The sequence below is a fragment of the Micropterus dolomieu genome, linkage group LG01 (assembly GCF_021292245.1).
Source record: "Micropterus dolomieu isolate WLL.071019.BEF.003 ecotype Adirondacks linkage group LG01, ASM2129224v1, whole genome shotgun sequence".
Lineage (NCBI taxonomy): Eukaryota > Metazoa > Chordata > Actinopteri > Centrarchiformes > Centrarchidae > Micropterus > Micropterus dolomieu.
In genome coordinates this window covers 41,969,863-41,992,494 of record NC_060150.1, presented here as the reverse complement: position 1 = coordinate 41,992,494, position 22,632 = coordinate 41,969,863, and the positions used below count along the sequence as shown (strand labels likewise).

The 22,632-nt window shown below is 43.1% G+C and overlaps 1 protein-coding gene across 3 annotated transcripts in view; it reads right to left on the bottom strand.

Annotated features, from left to right (window-relative positions):
• Positions 1-18,947, bottom strand: part of LOC123959346 (rho GTPase-activating protein 21-like) — an 83,262-nt gene extending 64,315 nt beyond the window's left edge. The window contains exons 1-2 of one of the 3 annotated variants that reach the window (XM_046033674.1): positions 18,873-18,947; positions 17,413-17,641 (exon numbers count right to left, since the gene is read on the bottom strand). In XM_046033674.1, coding sequence (XP_045889630.1) covers positions 17,413-17,490 — 78 coding nt within the window. In that variant the 5' untranslated portion in view covers positions 17,491-17,641; positions 18,873-18,947. The other 2 variants (XM_046033524.1, XM_046033595.1) reach the window with 2 other exon arrangements.
• Between the last annotated feature and the right edge of the window lie 3,685 nt (positions 18,948-22,632).

Below are 22,632 nucleotides of genomic sequence, written 5' to 3'. Positions count from 1 at the left end.
ATCACCCTTGTTTGCCGCAGGTCCAAATGGAAACCAGAGAGAGAGCCTCATCGGCGCTGATGGAGCATGATACAAGAGCCCACGGACGATCTTTACTGCTCTCGTCCCAGTAGGGGATTGTCAGTGTGGTTAATGTTAAGCTTAACATGTGTTTTACTGCTTAATTGAATAATGAAGCGATGAGAGAAGAGGAAAAACCACATGACCGAGGACTGCGGTGAAAGAGGAATACTTTGGTTTTGAAGCAGTGTTTTTATAAGCGCTGTGGCTACATGTCTGTCAGAGACACTTGCATTATCTTTCATACATGCTCAAACTAAATCCTGCAAGAAGTAAAGAGAAACTGACCCCCCCACCTCACTTTGTCACCCTCAATCCATCAATGTGATCACAAAGGGCAACTGTTTTAAGTGCAGCATCATGTTACGTAATTAAATCCATGCTTTATAATTTAGTTTGGCTAATATAAGCCAATTCAAGCCATGTTAACTTGCATTTTCACTAATAGAGCCTTTTCTCAGTCCATCTGGCTGCCTGTTGTTTCCCGTAACTGTTTGGATGTTTGGCTGTTGTCGACATCTTTGCTGCTTTTTTCATCTCATTTGTACACTGTGTTGAATTATATTCAAAATGTGGCGTAACACCATAACAAAGAGCGTCTCCATTCAAATAAAGCTTAAAGTACTGATTTATTTGCAGGTGTTTGTTGCTTTTTGGGAAACTCAAACTACAAAAGTAGTATTTTTTCCTGTCATGTTAACTTGTCATGTTAACATTTGCAAAGTCATTATAATGTATTATCAGTTTGTCTCCTCACTCAGAAAGAGTGATGACTATGTGGATATATGCCAGCCTTGATGAGAAGTGCTGACAAAGTTACACCGCTGACTCAGCTGACCCTCAGCAGAGAATAAAACATGTCAAAAAGTGATGGTTGTCACAGTAAAACATTTTTAAAAAATGAGCTGCCTGGAGACACATATTCTACTTGCTGGCTTTCCTACTATTTAAACAGATCATCCTGTAATGAGCACACGTTTGATTCCCGCCGCAGCTGATGTGTACCCTGCAGCCAAACACTGCCTCTAACACCGCTCCAATGTAGATATTTCAACGTGAAACAATAATATCACAAGACAACAACACGATTAAATCACCATTAAGTCGAGCACGTGCGGGGGCCATATGCAGACGCAAAACAACACACAGGGAAGCCATTTGGCAGATGGGTCCGAGACTGTGAAGCAGGACTCGGAGCAGAACTGAACACAGCAGGTCTCCAGGCCATGGTGACCACACCCAGGCCCAGCTGGAAACACTAAAAACCTTCATACTCCTCATCTCTTCCCCTCCATCTCCTGTCCTTTATTGTTGCCCCTTCTCACTGCACCGCACCGCCCCCTAAAACCCTCAACGTTAGGATCTCAATCTTTAGTCACGTGTCTCTTTCACCTTCTCTCTCTCCCCTGGCACCCCTCTTTCTTTTGTCTGCCTTTATCACTGACTGTTTTCTAGTCATCCTCAGGTCCCGTACAACTGAGAGGGAGTGTCCACTGCATTCTCCATCACCACAGTAAACACTCAACTAATGAGCCATTCTCTCTGGCATGCTCGCACAGGCCCCCTTTAAAAAACAAAAGCCAAAGGAAAACAGCGAAGGAGAAACACATGGATGTCATTTGTGCTTTAAAGACAATGGCAGCAGAATAGGTTTCCAAGGGTCGGGCAGAGAGGTATTCAGTTCAGTTCAAAAATCGCAAATCTGGCACCACCTTCCTCTGGTGACCTCTCCTGTGACACTGTCAGATTGGTTTTGCTTGCAATTCATCACTGTTGATTAGTAAATCAGGGCTCAGCCCGTCTCTGTCACGCTGTCAGAGGACCGTAGGTGTGGAGGTGCTCTGAATGCTAATGTCGTTTCGTCTCATAAGCATCAGAACAAAGCGGCGTGTGCACACCGACTGATACAGGACAGAGGGCATCATTATCACCGTTGCTGTGAAGCCTGCGCTGTCTGGCCAATCGTGTGCTCTGGCACTGAACAGGCAGCCAATTAACGATACGTTCACAGGGTCGCCTCCGGGCTGTGTGAGGAAAGCAGGAAAATACGCCGGGGTCGCCGTTTTATGGAGAAGCTGCAAGCACAGGAGAAGGACATGATGGGGGGGGGGGGGGTTGAGGTTTCTACAATTCATAATTTTAAAAGCATACAGCAACAGAACCGTTCTCCTGAAGTTATTGATCTATCTCAGCTAAATGGGATTGTGAAGGACAAGCTCTGGGTGACCGACACACACGAGCGATCTGTGGATTCTCTGTCAGGGCTCTGCAGAGGGATTACTCATTCCCCCCTGCTCCACCCACTGACCGTCTTGCATCATGTAACTGCTCTTAGTAGGTTGATCACCACAGTCTGGCATTCAAACCTTGCAACAAACAAAACACATGCATAAAATAAATAAAAATCACAACAGCAGCCCTCTTGTCTCCCAGCGTGCCGGTGATATTTACAACCTCACCTCGAGAGAGAGAGAGAGAGAGGATCGAGAGAGAGAGCCTTTAGGGAGGGGGTTGGGCATGTGTAATCACTTATAGATGAAAACAAAACACCTTCCAACAAACACAGTCACACACGCTCTCTTGCACGCACACATGCATGCACATACAGCTCCACCCACTGGCGAAGCTCCTCCCAGCCCCGTCTGCATTGCACCAAAGTGAGCTGCATCTTTTCCAAGCCAGTTTTTCATCATCCGGGGCCAGCTACTCCTTATTCACATCCTCCAGCGGTCTTCTCTCACTCTCTCTCCTTTTCTTTGCTCTCGCTTAGAATAATAGCGTTCTTGAAATATTACAGAAGAAAGGCATCTTTATGTGCCATCCTTTTCTGTGTGTCCAAGGTTACACCCCAAGGACAAGGTGTTTATTGGTTTTGCTGAGCCGAAGCCTCTGGAGACGCTTTCTTTTTAGCTCGCTTTCTGCCATTCTGCCACATACAGACGAACCTTAACAAACAGCATCACTGCATGTTTGCTGCAGCACACATGTCGTAGGGACTGTGCGTCTGTGTGCATGCGTGGGGAGGGGGGTGTGAGGATTTACTGTGACAGCATGGGGTGAATCAGCATTCTGTTCAGGCCGATTTTCACTACAAACCGCTGAGGACTACAGTAAAGCTCAAATTTACGATCACAGGCAGACGTTCCCCTCAGTCTACAGGAAAGAAAATGCTGTAGTCCGCAGCTGTATGAAGTGACAATGACAAAGCAATAGTAGCCTACATTTGTTGCTGCTGGTGTATCAAATGTGACCTATTTTTGAAGTCGAGTAAAAACTACAAGCTGATTCATCAAAAGGTGTTCAGCACAGTCTTTGTGTGACTCTCCTGTTGGTTTTCTACTCCAAACCTCGACATTAATTTAGTTTTCTTCTAGATTAACATGTTTATATAAACCCCTTGGTTTATCACATTCATATTTTAGATGTCTTCTGTGTTCAAATACTAAAAATCATTGAAAAGCACAAATCATGCCTCCAGTAACTGCTGGTAGCTGCTTGTAACATCATGTCACAATGCTTAGACGTGCAACTTAATCTATGTCGCAGCACTTAGAGTGCCCTCCATGTGTAAACATTAACTTGTCTCAGCGGGAGGTAGTACTTCAAAGTTTAATGCCTCAGTACATCCTAACTCACTGACACAACACATGCTTTGTTTACTGCATTTGTCCATTAGTAAGCTGCTTTAAAAGTTGGGGTAAGCGATTCTAACCCAACACACATCTTCTTGTCAAATTCAGTGAATATCTCCTAGCTGTTCGTCCTGTGTGTGCACTAAAAAACACTATTTCAGCCATGATTTGTGTGTCAGGTGACGAGAAATGAGTACCGCTGTCTGGACCCGGTGTGCTGGCCCTGGGGCCGACTCGCCCTCTCTGCATGTTAACTTCACTGCAGCAACTGCAGCGACAGCTTGCTAACCCGCAACTTAGCTAACATTAGTGACATTACTTGCTGTGTCGTTCACCCTATATCATGATTTGGTGTTGCCCCACCAAAATGCATCTTTTCCCTTCTGTTTTCCATCCAGTTGAAGGCTTCACACTTGAAAACAATGGATTTAAATGCTCCCCACAGTGAGTAAATCTGAAAGGGCACTGCACTGTGGATAGGGAAAACAAAGCTTTTCCAAAAATATGTGTATGCTTTCACAGACATGATCAGGTGCAGTCTAGCAGTACCATTTATTAAATTTTATTTATATAGCGCCAAATCACAACCACAGTTATCTCACAGCGCTTTTCATAAAAGAGCAGGTCTAGACCAAACTCTATGATGCTATTTACAGAAGCCCAACAGTTCCCAAGAGGCCTCCGATCTATTCTGTGATTGTCTATTATGAAAACAAAATAAAGCCAATCACACAAAACAGCAGCTGTCATTGAACTATTTATGTTTATGTTGCCAGGCAAATGTGAGAGCATAAAACAGTGATCTAATCACAGGTCTAATCCAGATAAAAATAAATTTTTGAGACTCAGGTTAGTCCAACGTCTTATCAAAAAATGAAAGCAATGCACCAAAATGACCAGAAAACATTCGCACAGACAAGTCATTTTCAAACACACACAGTGTTTATCCGCCTTACAAAAGGCATGAGGATGTGGCCTCACTTGGGACCACATTAAGATCTCAAGACAGCGAAGAAAATCTTTAGGTTGATCGATTTTATGCCTGAGAGAAGTGTGAAAGGAGCAGGCGATATCACCATCAAGGTTTGGACAGGTTGAAGACAAGTGTCGTAGCGAGGGGCTGAAAAGATAACCATGTCAGTTATCACGGACAGGCTGAAAACTGTCAGGCAGAACAGTTCTAAGCAGAACAATATCCATGAATAAAACCACAGCGATGAGCAGAGTAAATCAGCGTACAAAGGACTTGCCAAAGGGAAATAAGTGCCACATAGGCACATGTGCTGATTAAAGTTCTGAAGTCTGCTTGGGACTGGTTTTAAAGTTTTATGATTCTCCCTCCCTGCCTTTTTCCCGCCTCACCCACTGCCCCTCAGCTGCTTTCATATGCAAATGGCCGGCCGATTGTGCGGGCCAGCAGCCTGGAATTCCTCTCCACAAAGAAGAAATGGAGATGGAAGGAGGGAGGAGAGAAAGGGACCGACAGACAGAGAGAGACCAGACAAAAGTGGGCTGATGCGCATCAGAGGCCCAAATCACCTTCCAAAGAAGGGTTCGCTACAAGAGTACAAAGAGCCCAAGGGTGGCTTTCTACTCCAGTGTATTTCTAGTGTGTGTTAGTGTACTGTGCTAGTTTAATTTTGCTTAGGGCTGCAATAACCAATTTTAAGGATATATCCAAACTGATCTTGCTGCAGAACATTGTTATAATAAATGTTTGCTTGACATGACTGGAACGATTAATCCATTATCAAAATAACTGTGGATTATTCTTCGTCGTTTCAGCCTTTTTATTTAATTCTAGGTTAATCAAAGAAATATCATACACATTACATAATGAAAATAATCACTAATAACTATAGCCCTACTATTACATCATTTTATTTTCTGTTTTTTCTTGCTGCCCTGTAATTGTGTCTGGCGGGGCACACGGTAAGCCCCTCCTGATGTTCTGGGCGTGGCCCATCACTACAGGGATGTCAGTTGAAGTGGCTACCAATGCACCGCTGAGGAAGCCATCCCCCCAGCTTCCTCAGCGGTGCATTTGGGGTGGTAACCCCAAAGCTCAGAGCCAGAGGCTTCCAAACAAAGAGGACACACACACACACACACACACCACCACCCTCACATCCAGCCAGCCACCTCGGACAACCCTTCAGAGACTGATAGCAGGTGGGCCAATTAGAGTCCCCAGGGTCCCCCCCCACCCAGATGCGAGCACAGCCCTGTATAATTGGTTTCCTCATCTATGAATTATTAATCCGGGTTGCTCTTTGAGGTTTTTGACGGGGCTGGGTCATGACAGTGCGCCCTCTGACACAAACTCTCCTGTTTAACCCCCCAGTGCCATGTTAAAGCAGTTCCTCAGAGCAAAGTGGGGAGTATCGGACATATCCAAGAACTAAAAGGGTGGATTGAAGCTAGCTTTGATTGTTTCAGGCTACTTATAGGAAACATCCTCCATAACAGGCACTTTTAAATGATGTAGCTTAAGTGTGCTTCCCCTTTGAAAGTCCGACGAAACAATACCTTATATCCATATAGATCATATTTTCTGCTATGGATGTTAGGACAGGAAATAATGCAGAGAAGCATAATGTTGTAGTGCAACCTAAAAGTGTATCCACCAGGGGCAGAAAGGGAGTTTCATTTGATGGCACTGGCACAAAATCTGGATGAGATTTTATTTACACCTGTTAGCACACGACACAACCCGTTTCCCAGGGAGTAACAGTTTTAAGGTTGGAACTAAAACTAAAACTCCCAAAAGGCTTAGATGATGTGCTTAAATGTCTTTTCTGTTCGACCACAACCTAAAGATATTAAAGTTACAATAAGAGAAGCAGCAGACCAGAGAGAAAGATGAAAGAGAAGATCAAAATGGCTGCCTATTATTTTTTGTATTGATTGACTAATCCATTACTTGACTGATCATTTCAGCTCTCAATGGTTTTGTGACTGTTTTTCATTCTTTGGTTCATTGAGACTTAAATTAATTCAATTGTTCATGAGAATGACAACATCAAATGATAACAAACCACATATTTTTGGCAGGCCAACATACTAACAGAGCTGTGGCCTCTCTGTTATTGGTGGCAGTGTTGTTGGTTCCCTGGCTCCTCTCTCTCTGTCTCACACCAGGTGTTGGCCTGTAAATATTTCATGAGGCCTCTGTGCTGTGCTACTGGCACACAAAGGCTGTTTTCAGCGCCTCGGACAGCAGAGGCTCTCTGGAAACAGAGGCCTATCAGTTCGGCTTGGGACGCAAACAATTTTCAGCACTGCTAAAATTAAATTAGGGCAAGGAGCATACCAGAGAGCAGCTCCGCCGCAATGTTTGACACGGCAAGACTTCTTTACTCCTCACATCAGGCATTCCATGGCAAAATGAAAAAGGGGAGAGGGGAAAAATGCATGAAACAATGAGCTGTCTGTGTCAGTTTCCAGTCAAAAAGCTGAAAAGGCAGAGATATGAAGTGTTAGTAAGGGTGCCAAGTTAACTTCTGTGCATATAGAGACAAATGGATACATTAAAGATAGCACCACAAAGAGCACTGTGTGATAGAGAGAACGTCCACATTCATGTGCTCGGATTTACAGGCAAATACGCCATTTTCTGAACATAGAAAGGCTTCGACCTTTGCACCCTTGCACTTAACATCCCATCATATAAAATGCGAACATCCTCCACTGGATTTTATCAGCCTGCCTTTCATCTAAGACTGCGTCCAAAATGGCAAGAACTTCACCAGTTTGGCTTCTTGAAATGTCTAAAGGAAGATATTAACAACAAAAAACATTCTTCAAGGAAGTTGGTTTGAATTTGAGCCAAGAGAGAGAGAGAAAGAGAGATTTCAGTCCAAGAATCATTTGTTAAATAACTTGATAAAACTGATTTTCTAAAATCAAGTTTAGTCTCGAGCCACCTGAGGCTGCATGAGGCACTATGTCTGCAGGAACGGGGACACTCGGAGGTCAGCATGCCTTGCACTCCAGAGTCTCCAGTTCCACACTGCCCGAATGAATGAATGCTGGCTATTAATAAGCGAGATGTCAGGGATGCCTTTCCATGGAGAACTCCTGAGTGCAACAGAGGACAAAGAGGAAGGCAAGCTCGTAAAAAGGCTGACCAACATCTACAAGGTAGAAAAATGTTCAGATTAACCTTCTGAACATCCAGCTGCTTCAAGGATGCATGTATGAGTGCTTTACAAAATTATTATTTTATTTATTACTGTATGGCTAGCTCTGTAAGGGGCCTGATGATTGGAGAGGCAGTCCTACAGCCAGGAGGTTACTAGTTTGATACCCCAAAACCAGCCAGTTTGCCATTTATTAAGAAACTAATGGTGCACTGTGATGGCCTAGTGGTTAGGATGTATACTACATACAGTAATGTATATGTTACCAGTTCGGCCAGGGACCTTTGTTGCACGTCACCCTCTTTACCTTTCCCCCTCTGTTTCCTGCCAAGCTTTACTGTCACTATCAATAAAAGGCTCAAGATACCAAAATCATTTTAAAGAGGAAAGAAACTAACTCCCTTCTTGCCCAGTTCTACAAGTCAAATGCTTCAAAAGAGAGAGAGAGAGAAAACTGACCTGATTGTTCCAGACGCAGTACAGATCACAGATCAGACTCCAGTTGTTGTTAATCATACAGTCGAGAACTTTAAGATGAGACATTTTTCTTTGCTCTGAAGAAATCCAAGCTGCCCAGACACCTGCCCCTCAGCTGCGTGTATCAAACCCTGCTGTGCCCAGCGGCACCTGGCTGGCAGCAGCGCTTCTTGATGCCACCTTGACGGAGAGGGGGGCGCGAGGAGGTGAGAGGGAAACCTCAGCAGAAAGAAAAGGGAGCATATCCGTGCCCATCTGCGAGCCCAGCGGGGATCCTATCCGCTGTGGCCATCGCCGCTGCCGCGCTTCATTAGCAATATGTTAATGATTCATGCTGCACTAAGGGGATTATCTTAGATGTAACATTTAAAATAAAACAGCCTTCTTGAGAGAGGGATCCAGGAGCAAAGAGTTATCACAGCAGTCCAGAGCGAAAAGGTCCACCTGCTTGTCGACATGCAGCAGAGGCATCACCGTGGTTATGCAGAAGAATGCAGACTGTCCGGTGGAGGAGAAACCTGAAAGACGATGGAGGAGACCGCACTTTTTCTTGTCAATCTGCTATTGCGTCTTGGTAACCCTCCCTCTTTTTGATTCTCCCCCTCCTCTCTTCCTGTGATGGTGTCTCTTCCCGGCCGGCTGTGCCTCCCTGTGCTTGTCTCTGCAGCGGTACCAGGCTGAGGCAGCCTGAGAAATCAGGACAGCAAAAGCTCACTCGGAATCAGCACACATCAGGCCCGCAATGCAGGAAATATCTCCCCCTCCTCTCTCCGACTTTTTAAGACTCAATGTGCAGCCTTTCCACCTAAAGCTTGTAACACCTCAAGAGGTTTCAAGTCACCTGTGTCATCCTGTGAAAACCTACGGCGGGGAGAGGACTGTGTGAGCTCTCTGCCTCTAACTCCAAACCTGAGTGATTCTGCACTTTCCCGGCAATGCGGGACTCTATCCTGCCTAAGTTATTTATTTCATTACTCTGCAAAAAATCTTCACTCTACTTTGTAGGGACAAGACTACCTGACACAGTGCAAAGCAAAAACTCAAGTCAGCTCTCTTAACTAAATGAAGATTAAGTTAAAGACTTCCTCTCACCGTGGGTTGTCAAAGAATTCAAGCTTTTGAGAGAGGAAAATATGCCGGAAGTGCATGAGAGAGAGAAACTACTGGATGCCAGTAAATACTTGTCTGGGATTGTTTATGTTCCTTCCACTCTTTGATGCTGTCTGATGTCCAGATGGTTTGCTGTAAGGCTGCTTCATCAGTGAGATGCTGAGCTCACTTCAAATGAGAAACGCCATTACAAGTTAGGAGCAAGGAGTAGCTTGAGGTGGGATTTATGATATTCATATAACACCTTAGTACAATGTGTCACTCCAGTTTCTCTTTCTAAATTACATGGCATCTCTCAGGATATCAACTGACCATGAAAGCTCAAAAGCCACCGTGGCTAAGGCCATCTAAAACCAATACAGCACTGTGACAACTCTGGTAATTGCACAGGTGCAGCCACATACAGCTGTGAGCTTTCCCTCAGAAGTAGTGGTACCGTAATGGGGACCAAATCTTGTGTAAAAACTGTAAAGATATATCAGAGATACATCTGTGATAATACAGACACCAGAGTGTGTGTTAGGTCAGGAGGCTACACACACAGTCTGGTCAGAAAGGTCAGCCAAGTCCCACAGGCCACACTCAGGGACCAGACATGGCAACCCTGGGCCCCACAACACACTATCAACAGACCAGTTGGAGAGGCGATCACTCACTGCTCTCCTCTGCTTGCCCCCCATAACTCTTAAACCGCCTTGTGTTCCACATTATCAACACAGCGCCTCTTTGCTTTCCTTAACTTGCAAGGCCAGGCCCCCCGGCGGGAATGATTCACTGGAAAAAGGCGAATGATCTTATACTGAAGTTAAAAAATAGGCATGTCAGGGCTGTTGCTCAGCGGGAAAAACTAAAAAATCTTGTTTTTGCATTCATCACATAGGAGAGGTGGGGGAGGGGGGCACATAAGACATGACCAAGACAAATTCTCAGACACTTTTTAATGTGATGTCAGTCCAAACCGCCCAGCTGTTGCCAGATGAAGCCAGATTTCTCTTTGCAAAATGATCAAAACACATTAAAGCCCCGTTTTGCCAAATTACCCTAAAAACATTACATATGCTTAAGAAGTCAAAACTATGAATATTCGGGCTGCACGATTTGAAGAAAAAGTCATGTTGTGATTATTGTGGACAATATTGCAATTTGCAATTGCGATTCGATGATAATGGAACAAATGGTACTCTGAGTCTACTTGCTTAATTATCAAGGAATGCACGAAATACTGACATTTTGAAGTGTGTATTTCTCAACTTGAACAAAGTTAAACAATATTTATTACAATAACAAGTAAAACAGATGTAAAACAGAACCAGGGGAGCGTGTTGCTCTACAGAGGAGGCGGCTAGAAGCAGCAAATAGGGGCACACTGGCTCAATGTACATCTGTCAACTGCAGAGTCTCTATCCACAAACTAGAAGAGGAACTGTACATGAGTGTATTAAATAAAGAGTATAATGTTTAGTTAATAGTTTACTGTTAGTATAACAATAATATATTAAATACTACATTCACTAGAATTTCATATAATAGTATCCTTTTTTACCACTAGTCGAAGATTAAATCCATTTCCAGCCATTTCATCTTTGTGGGAGCAAAAGGCTCTACATCGGTCTCTAATTTGTTAATGCTAAGTACTAACTAATAATCATATTTAATGATTTGCTGTCGCACATCAAACTTTTTTTAATGTTCCGCCGCATCCAGCCTGTGATTGGTTGGTTTACGAAAAGTGCCCGACAACCACGTCAGCTCTGTTAAAAGTTGAACATGTTCAACAACAAAAGGCATCGATACAGCCGACTGGCCGCTGGTCTCTGATCCAGCTAACGTTAAACCGCCAGCAAGCCAAACCCAAACCTTCCTTATCTTCTCTTAGTTTTCTTCTGTCTTAGCCTACTGCTTTAGCTGCTGACGACGTCTCTCTATCTCTGTCACAGAGCGACCGGAGCACCGGCATTTCTCTCGGTGCTCCAGTCCGACTATGTTTTGAGTAATTTGCGGCGGGGCAGGGAGTGGGGTTACGGTAGTTTGTTGCCTTAAAAGTTACTCGCACACTGCTCATAAAACATTTTTCTCATTGCATGTAGGCTTAGGCCTATCTGTTTTTTGGGGCACATGCGAAAGCCCAGTGTATTTTTAAATATATTATTCACACTGCAGTGTGTAAAAGAGGACTTGCTACCCCTTTATAAAAAGGGATACAAATAGTTTTAAATTTGGGCAGCTATATAATTTAAGTCCAAGTTATCTCATGTTGGGATAATTAAAAATGTAATAAAACTTTCTCTGAGTAACATCCACACAGTAAACCGTCCTGACGTCATGCAGCCCTACCCCCACGCTGAAGCCAATATAATCCAATCTATTCTGAGTTATGGATATCGTGGCGCTCTCTGGACACACACACACAGAGTCAGTACCACACACCCTCCTACAGTATTCCAAACGACAGGGAGCGCGTGCATGTTTTAAAGGGGTTGAGGTTACATCATGTCACTGATAGGACGTCAGGCTGTCATGTGGGGACCTCAAGCTTATTGAGACGGTTGACAGAAAAGTTGGTTTATTAAATTCAGCAAAGAAGAGGAAGAGTTATTACACCTTTACCCAGTCACATTTATTAAGACTGCAGGTGGGAGGTTTTTCACACTTTCACCTGTATAAAAATAATCCTCATTTACTTTCCTAAGACCTCAAATGTGTGTAAAATTCTCCTGTTTTAACTGACAGTGTGCTGGCCTTTTCTTAGATGACATTAACCCAGTGGTTTTCTAGCAATAAGTGCTAGTCTATAGTTAAGCAGTCGTGGTAAATGTAGGGGTATTATATTTACTGTCATAAGTTAATTCTTGAAATCCACACTCAAACGAAGAAGACTGGAGCTCCCAAAACAGAGCGGCTTCTCTGCCATCCATTCACGAAATCATTTGCTTCATCTGGGTGCCCTTGTTCATTTCCACTGCTGACGCTGACAGGAAATAATGTGGTTTCCTGCCAAGACCTCAAAGCCCACACTAACACAGCGGGTTAAGATAAGTCCTGATAACCACCCTGTTACATAAGGGTCGATTAAAAACAAATACCACTCACACACACACGCATGGTTTCCTGCAGTTTAACATGCAGACTAAAAAAAGTGCCTCCAGGTTTTCGTAGGAAAACCTTTCTTGCACTCTCTCAATAAATGTCTATCTGAGGTGAAAATGCTACATGGCTGTGGTCTATGTATTTATTATCTACCAGCCTCTGCACAGTGCATAACAACATTTGTGGGTAATAAGCCTCTAAGGTGCAAATTATGACAGGACGAAAGCTGGTGTATTACCACCTTAAGAATTGAGCTACACAGATAGACTGAGCACTTCATGTCCTTCACACACACACACACACACACCCCTGACTAGTGTGTGTCATGTCTTGGAGCCAAAGTTAGAGCCAGATAGGGGGCGAGTGTTTTGACGGAGATGCCTTCGGCATGTGTAATGGATAGCGCCTCAGCCTCACTGAGCATTAGACTGGTTCTGTTCTGCCTGTCTGCATCTGAAACCCCCCACCCCCCAAATCTCACCATCTTCTTTCTGCCCTCCCTTTATCGTACGGAGGGACGGGGGCATCCAGGCAGAAGAGGCTGGGACATTGAGCCAATTGGCAAAAGAGAGAACAAAAACAGATGGGAAGAAAAAGAAAAAGGGTAGCATTTGTTTCCCAATGGTTAAACTCTCTGCTTCGAAACCCCTGCCCTCTTCCCAGTCCCTCCCTTCCTCCCTCTACGCATCCATCCATCAATCATCCATCCATGCTTGTGGCCAACGGGATAATGGCGTCTAGTGTGACTGGGCTTTTACCAGACTGAAGGATGACAAGCAGAGGAGCCATGCCGAGCACCAACGTCACCTCTCCACCAGCGGAAAGAGATAAGGGGGCCGCCCGACACACATGCAGACACATATTTTGGGTGACCTTGAGTCGGGTGCAAGCATGCGTACAGATTTCCCTTTTTGTCCTTTCCAGGAAAAAATAGCGACAATAGCTGGGAAGTTTGATTCCGACAAGAGATGCCAAAACACACACTCCAGTTTCAGTTTGACGACGATAACTGTAAGGCAGATCTGCTGTTTCCAAACCGGGGGAAACCCCTCAGAGAGCAGGCTCCTGGTTATTCCCAAGACACTTTCTCTCTCTCTGTGAGTGTTTGTGCTAAGACAGAAGCCAGGTCACGTCCAGGTCAGTGTCTCGTTTGCTGAATAGGATGTGCCACATGACACACATTTGCTTTTCAAATGTATGCAAATCAAAATTGTTTTGTCTCTGCTCTGACTGATGAACTGCCATGTCTCTAAACAGTGAAATGTGTAGATAATGTTTTGAAGACACTGTAATCTCCTTTCTAACATTTATTCCCCTTGCAATGACTAAAATAAACCATCAGACTTTTAAAAGGTGACATCATAGCGAGTTTAATTAGGGCTGGGATGTGACACTGGAAGTGTAAGTTGTCTTTTGACACTAAATATTTCCAGCTGGGTATGTATGTGGAAAAACTAAGAGTCTTTTTCCACAGAAAAAAACAAGCTCTCACATGGTACAAACTGACCGCTGTCGCATTCCCCGACCCCTAAAATGATACAGTCCTGACCAACATTCACGTAGTCGCTGCTTGTATCAGCATTCAGGAAAAAACGTCAATGCCAGTACAGTGATTCCATTTTTCCCTCTCCGACACACACACAGCATTCATCTTTCCACGGGTTAAATATAGCATCACTACAAACACGGGGGAATAGAGGACGGGTGAAAGACAAGCGTAAGGGAAGAGGAGAAAAAAAAGAGCAGGGGTTTATGGAGCTGGGAGGGGCTTTATTTAGAGCAAAGCCGAGAGCATCAGCAGCACTCTGAGCGCTGGTCTCATCCGCCCCAACATGAATGAAGGATGTGATCGATATGTGCTAGAGAGAATGTTTCACTATTGTGTTTTTGTTCATTATCTCTCCCCTTTTTTATCCACTATTTTTCTTTTCTATATGCCCTGGAAACAAAATGTATATTACAGATTTTGCTAAACTGACAGCAGAAAGAGACAACCAGCAGAAGTGACAGGCAGACTCCTATTTACAGATGCAACTAACAAATCATCCATCTGCTGATTTTCTTTTTGTTCGATTCATCGTTTGGTCTAGCAAATGTCTTGTTTTGACCGACCAACAGTTTGAAATCCAGAGATGTTACAATGATATAAAACACACAAAGAAGCTGGAAAATGGAGAATCTTTGCCATTGTTACTTTCTGAAAAGGCAAATTATTAATCAATTATTAAAATAAACAGTCAATTTATTAACAGTTAACTAACCGCTTCATGGGATGGTACAATAGAAACAGCAGACATCCTGTTCTAATAGTAAACACAACAGCAGCTGAGAGATCTCAACAAAAGGAGCAGGTGTTTCATGAAATGTAAAGGAAAACTGTCAACGAGCCGTAAAGCCAACACTATGCTAACTAGAGCTGAAATGATTAGTCAATCGACAGAAAAATAATTTGAAATGATTATCATTTTTCCATCAGTTTCAGCTTCAGACTTTACATAAAAGTTCAATATTTTCCGACATCTGATGGACTTTGAGAAAACAATCAGTAGATTAATCGATAATGAAAACAATCGTTAGTTGCAGTAAAGTAACTCTTCAAGTCTTTTTGTCCCAATCATCTTTCTCTAAGATGTATAGATCTGAGGGCCTCAGCTGCTTCCTAACTACCCTGCTAGCATCACAGCAAGTCAAGTAAGGCAGCGAATATGAAAGAGTCCAAGAGAGAGAGAGAGAAGCAGACGTTGTACATGTGGGTGTTTTCCTCTTAATGACCGGGGCAGCTGTGCCTAAATTACCCCAGCGTTGCTACCCTCGCTCTGGCGGTTCAGGGTGGGGTGGGTGTCTGTATGTCTTGGGGGCTAGTCTTAGAGAAGACAACCCTTGCAACCTCCCTCATTAGCAAGCCGCGATGATGCAGCGGAGCGGGTGGAGGAGAGGGGAGCCTTGTCCCGCCTTAAGTCTCATTAGACTCCAGGGGGGACAGCAGTTCAAAAGCAGCGAAGCTTGAAATTTGGGCGAGATTTGTGGTTGTTTGTGTGTTGCAGGAGGCATCAGGTGGATAAAAAGACCTGCCTCGCTCCAATGTCAAGCCCCGGGCTGCAAACAATCAGGCTAAACACGGGTACTGAACCAAAGGTGACTCACATCTTCTGCAGTGGTGTAAAGATGTTTGGCAATACTGTTCCCGTCCTCGGGTTATTAAGAAAGTGATGGAATAAATGTTTTTTATTAGGGCATCCTGGTGATTCAGTGAGTGCACCTGCAAAGTCAAGTCCTGTTCCTTTTTATTCCACTGTCTTTCTGCACAAAGCCTCCTCATAATCTTTCTTGAGCCTACTTTCTACCAATAATAAAGTTGAGAAAATGTTCTTCATCTGCGGGTTTAGCGGATTTCAATCTGACCAAACCTAATAAAGTATCCAAATTTAAGAAGTTAGAGGAGAAGCAGCTTTTGTTTGGGAAGTAATTGATGTATTTTTGATGCTTCTGCTCAACAGCTGGGAGTTTGATAGGCTGTAGTGGTTGTAGTTGTACTCAGAGAGGGAGAGTTACGGGAAACATTAATTAGAAGTGAAGAAAACCACACCGCAGTGACCCCCCCGGCTCCTCCGGTTTGCATGTCGAAGTGTCCTCGGGTAAGATACTGAACCCTAAATTGCTCCTGAAGGAGGTGCCGCTGGTGTGTGAATGTTAATTTCTGTTTCTGATGAGCAGTTGGCACCATAGCCTCTGCCACCAGTGTATGAATGTGTGTGAACGGGTGAATGTGATGTAGTGTAAAAGCGATCTCAGTGGTTGGAAAACTAGAAAGGAGCTAAACAAGTACAGACCATTTACCATTACACTTGAAGCATCAAGTAGAGAAATATGGTAACTACTTAGTCCTGTCTCTTTATCTCAAAGATTCTGTCAGTAGTAAACAAAATACTGGGAGGAAAACTGACAGGAACAACCACTTTCGATAAAGCGAATCTTCTGCTCAGTGTCCTGTGCTCCTCCACTACTCCATCAACTGTTTCAAAAACTCCAACACTGTTATGTTGCTGCCTCACCCTATTCCCACAGATTTATGTCGTCCATCAGCTAGTTCTGACATTGTAAGAGGATTACAGCCACACACACACACATATAGAGCACTGTTGCTATTTTCTGATGACGGATTAATCCAAAACATGCCACTGCTGCAGTGCTGTTATGGCATGCATCAAGCCTAGCTGGACTATGATGATGACTATGATGATGTAACCACTGAAGCTAACGTAAGAGGAAAAGGATGAGTCTACAATGTGCCATTTATGAGAGCTTGGCATGCAGACCCACAGAAGACCCAGTAAGATTAGCACTGCGAGTATAAAACTCTCTTTGTGCACTTAAACAGTTGTCAGAGTGGGGAAGAAAATGAACTTAGTCACCCCGAACACTGGCAGATGCGATGCGCTGCAACACTCAGCTCATACTCGCTCTGTTTCTATCTGACTGCACGGCACACTTCTGCGGCATGTCACAAGTTTTTTCTGAAAGTGAGAATCCCTTTGTGATGGCACTGATGAAGTTATAGTCTGATGGTGTTCATGAATGCTTCACATGAATCCAGGTGACAGTTATAACAAGTGAAACCACATGCAAGCGTTTTCCACTCCAGTCAAGTCGCACAAAGCTTGCATTGTGTCAAAAAAAGACGTTCCACAAGGAATCTAGCAAAGACACAAACCATTTTAGGATTATAATTCCTCCACACTGACAAACTGTTAAAAGATCCCACACGATCTACATTTTTATTATTATGTCAGCAGATACCTGTGAATACACCACAACAGCCAAAGAATCAAAAGGCACGAGCTGTATGAGCATGCAGACTGTGTGAACAGCCTGAGATCCAGACACATCTTCATCCAAAGTCCTACCTCGCAAGACGGAGTTACATCTGTGTGTTTACTCTCTTCATTGTCCTGTGGTGAATCACTCCAACGTGCTGCCATCATTTCATTTCGAACCGCAGAAGTGGAAGAAGTCCTTTAGAGACCACATTTAGGGGAGGAGGGTGAAGCCAAAAAATAAAAATAAAAACAGGAAAAGGATGAAAGATCCTAATCCACACCGTCCTCCTTCTTCATGTCCATCAGTGGCTGAAATCTAAACACAAAGTACAAAAGTTAGTGAAACAAATGTAGCCCCCGAAAAGATACTGGCATGCTGTCACATGCAGGACAAATAAAACATATTTCACATTTTTGCTCCAACCACTGAGGCTGGACATCAAGTGTAGCTAAATATCAGCATCAAGGGCAAGAAGAGCCACAACAAGACACCCTGAAATGCACTTGTAAAAAATACTATGGCCATTAAACACCACATCAAAGTCCCTAAATTTATGATGAGCCTGGTCAACCAAGGTCAGCCTAACATCTTTAACGTTTCTCTCCTAACTCTGAAAGAAGAATATATTCAGATATTAAAGCAAAATAATATCCACCTAAAGGTCCCTGCAATTACAGTAGGTTTAACATTCACCCAATACTTTTATTCAATTAATGGGGAGTGCTTTTGGCTCAAATTGGGCAATGGCAGGTGGCTTGTGGAGTTTTTTTAATTTAATGTTTAATGAAGGGTTACCGTTGATTAAAAAATATCACCTCTGTAATATTATCTGCACACAAGGGGGGTAGAAAAACGAGACATGCATGTCAAATAAAAGCGGACTCCGTGTCTCTCTGTGGGGGGAAAGTGCACAAGACATTAAGGATTGCGGTGTAAAAGCACACCAGCCGCCACGAATTAAGCCATAAGCTAAATATAAACAGCCAGTATGCGCTGCCAAGTACTCTCTCTCTCTTAACATGAGACAAAAACCGGCACATTTTCTTTAATTTTCCAGTCGCTTCAAGCAAGAAATCCCCCATGTCGCTGTTACTACGTGCGGCTGTTGACATATAATACTGAGCTAACCGGGCGAGGACGACAGGTTGTTGCCGTGGTAATAATTGTGAACAACACCAAAAACCTACCTGTTACAAATTCAGGAAAATAATGACAAAACAAACACACTGTCCATGTTTCTGGGAAGAGTGCGGTGTCCGTTTAAAAGCCACCGTGTGTCCAAAGATGGGTTAAAAGGGGCTGTCAGGAGATTACAAAGCGGGATATTCAGTCTCCTCTCAGAGCTAACTGACTGACCGCTGAGGCTCACTACCTGTTAGGAAAAACACACTGCAAAAAACACGGTGAACGCCCTTCAGTGGGCATTTCTTCGTCAGGAACACCGGGAAAAAAATAACCCTGCGGTGTTTATTCATTTTCCATCATATCCGAGCTTCAATTCCATGCTAAAACAATCAAAATATTAACAAAAAAAAGTAGTATGTACTCCTACGTGGTCCCGGTTGGCGGCGCGACAGTCTGTTTGTAGACAGACGAATCTCCCGACTCTGATGAAGCCACGCCCCGCGGCCGGCCCCCTCGCAGGACGTCGGCCAATCAGATGGGCAGTTTAAATTTGGAATTTTAAAGCGGACCAATTGGAAGAGTCGTTATATAATAATTCTAATAAAGAGTGGAAGCTGGTCCATTCTGGTCACTGGCTGAAAATCACAAGTACAGTACTTAAGTACTTAAAATGCCGTGTGTGTATATATATATGTTCACACAGAGTATAAATATATACATATATATATATATATATATATATATATATAGTATATGTATGTATAGTACACATATCTACACTTATTACACAGGAATGGCAGCTGCAACAAAATAATTTTGAATTTGAAATTGGGCATAATGTGATTTTAACGCTCTTATAGCGCAGGGTACAGAACCTTTCCCAAGGCATACTTTTTTGTACAGTAGCTGTGGGCTAAGGGGTGAAGGGTGAAGCATGAGTTCAGAGGTTTGATATATATATATATATATATATATATATATATATATATATATATATATATAGATATATATATATATATGTATATATAGATATAGATATATAAATGCACACACACACACACACACACACCGGTATATATATTTATTTTAACATATTATATAACTGGGACAGATAATAAAAGCTATGCCAAGTGTACATAACTAAGAGAATGCGAAAATTTACTGTCGTCAACTTTTAACTCTAAATTTGACTGAATAAGTGATAGCCCTGGTCAATTAATATCCAGCGAGTATCACACATCAAGTGCAGCCAGCTTCCTTTCTCTCCATCAGTCTATCTGTCTTACTTGCTTACATTTTCCTCCCACACACACGGCTTCACCTAACAAATATAGAGGTGGCTGGTAATGCAAATAGAAGAGTTAAAGGAAAAAAATACAGATTGTGTAGGTGGGAAAAACACATGGATAAGAAACATTAGCTAAAAACTCAGAGTAACAGTGCGGGAGCTGGTGAGTGTGTTTTTGTGGATGATTATTATTGCGTTAATACATGTGTCAACAATAGTAGCGGAAAACATGTAGCATATCTGTAAACACTATGGAAGCAGTCTGGCACAAGTAGTCTGGCACAAACCTTTTATGCTTGAGTGTTAATAAAAATGTCTGCATTCACACATGTCCCGAAAGTGCCTGGGGACAAGAAATTCTTGACAACACAAGAGGGAGTTGAGTGATGAGTGAGAACTGCATCCTCTCTCCCCTGTGGGGCCAGCAAGTGCCTGTGGTTTAGCAAGTGTGTGTGAGGGCTGGGAATAATGTAAAGTCAAATTGTCATAATTACTATGTGTAGGGTGTCTGTAGCCATTTGTGTATTTCACTGTGCCTTTAAATACAGTTTATAGAGCATTCCCAGCTGTCCTCTGAAGAAGGACCCGTCTGCTTTTAGATGGAAATGACTAATAAGATCCTACAAAATTGTCTGTAAATGAAACCTATGAACCCGAGGGGAATTTCTTTATTTTATAAACTTCTCATTGGTCCTCAGGGTTAAAACTCATACATATAAGGGATCACGCAATGATTAAGGTAGGAAAAAATATAATTCAGCTATATACATCATGTTTATAGTTTTCTCTAATCCTTGCTTTTTATTGTGAAATACTGGTCAGATCTCCGGGCCTTTAACAACTAATTGGCTTGACTAATTTACATATGCAACCTGTCACAAGGTGTTTGCAAGTAGACCTCACTTCACTTCTGGCCCAGAAGGCTGGAAACTACAATCTAATACGTGGTGATATCGTGGCAATCTTTTCATGCATGGGTAAAATGTATTTTTTTGCCACCTTTCTTGGGTCACTTTGTATCTGGTTTCACTAGATGCTAATGTGCAAATATTTGCCCATCATTTTCTTTTCATTTTTAAATACAGTTTGTATGCTGCTTGTAACAGGAGGCAAAATGTAGGGAGAAAATAATTGAAGGAATTTGGAGAGAAGGGCTTGCCACAATGTGCTCCTTGTATGCTAATGGAGGACATGCGGTGAAAGATGGCATGTTTGCATAATAGAAGGATTTATAATTTAAATAATTTGGTTTAAGAATGAGCACCCGCCCCCCAAACACACACACACACACACACACACACACACATATTTCTATCCAACCAGCAATGAGGCTGCTTCGGGAGTGTGACCAACTGTAAGGCTCCCCTAATAATGAAATGAAGGACTGGGTTTCCAAGAAGTACTCTGAGCTAATCTACAATTCTACAAACTCAGCTGTGGCCATATGCACCCGACTGAGAGAGCCTGAGTGTCCTCTCTCCTTGGCAGGGTACAAGGAGATGACAATACGCACTTTGAGTCCGAATGTGCAGCCATGCGGAGCGCAACACTCAGGGAGACAGGTACTGTAGAGTTTAATCTGATAAAGTACTAAATCTAGCAGACACCCCTGGGCTTTTTTTTTTCAGCTAAAGTGAGAGAAAGTGTGTGTCTGGGTGAGAGAGAGGAGAGAGAGTGCTGCTAGTGGAGAAATAGATGGAAGGAGAACAGCAGACTGAACTTGACTTTGACCTGGGGTAAGGAAAAATTGGGCTACAGAGAGAGCACTAGCAGTCACACTTTACCTTTGAGTTCTACCTTTGATGCAGAATTTGAGGTCTAACATTAACTTGGCGTGCGCAGACACACACAAACACACACATAAAGCACATGCATAGCAGACGCAGGCCGCCACATCACACAGATCGGCCTAACTCTTGTTTCGCTATTTTCCGTGGCGGGTTGAATTTGTGCTGAAGTGAAGGAGGTTGCAGTTTGACTGCCTGGGTGCAAGTATTAGAGCACTGTCAGACGGTGTATTATCCTCCGGGAGGCTAAAAATGACACATCATCTCTCACTGGGGTTGGGCTTCTACAAACACATTTCCATTCCTTTGAACTCGGCACCACGACTGAAGTCTTCTGACAATTTACTAACAATCAGACAGTGTGTCAGGTTTCTCGTTAACTAGCCCCCAGATGCCTCCATTCACAATACACACACACACACACACACACACACACACACACACACATTCAATTTGGCACAAATGTTTGCGTCCCTAAATGAGTTCTCAGTTGTAAGTTATCATTGGGTTTTTTTGTTTTGTTTTTATCAGGCTGCAGTCTGGCATGACAAGCATGACAAGTCTCTGACACTATTTTTTCTGATACAAACAATTTAAGACAAAATGAAAGAGCTACTTAAAGGGAACACTGAGAGTCTTCTATGAAAAATAGTCAAATGTCTCTGAAGGAAGTCTTCATTTTTCTACGATTTGACCTGGACATACACCTCGGCCCACGTATTACAAAATGGACTAGACGCAGGCCAATTACATCTTTTTGATTTGTTGGTATATCTTTCTCAAGACAATAAATATTGGTTAGCATGGTGGTGCTTTGAGTCTTATTAAATTACTTAAAAACAAGAAACCATGGTCCTTTTTACAGTTCACATTTCCCTAGTTAGTAGCCATATGTGTGAGTGAGCTTATACGCCTGTACAGTGAGAGCTACAGTGTACAGTACATGTGGACAGGAAAGAAAATCTATATGGCACTGATGATGTAAAGTCAACCCCTTTGTTACATTGCTGATATATGACCCAGTGCTGTCTCGTCTCTAGGGGGTGGGGAAAGTATGACTTTTGCTGCAACAATCTACAGCATGGCATTAACAAAAAAACATTGAG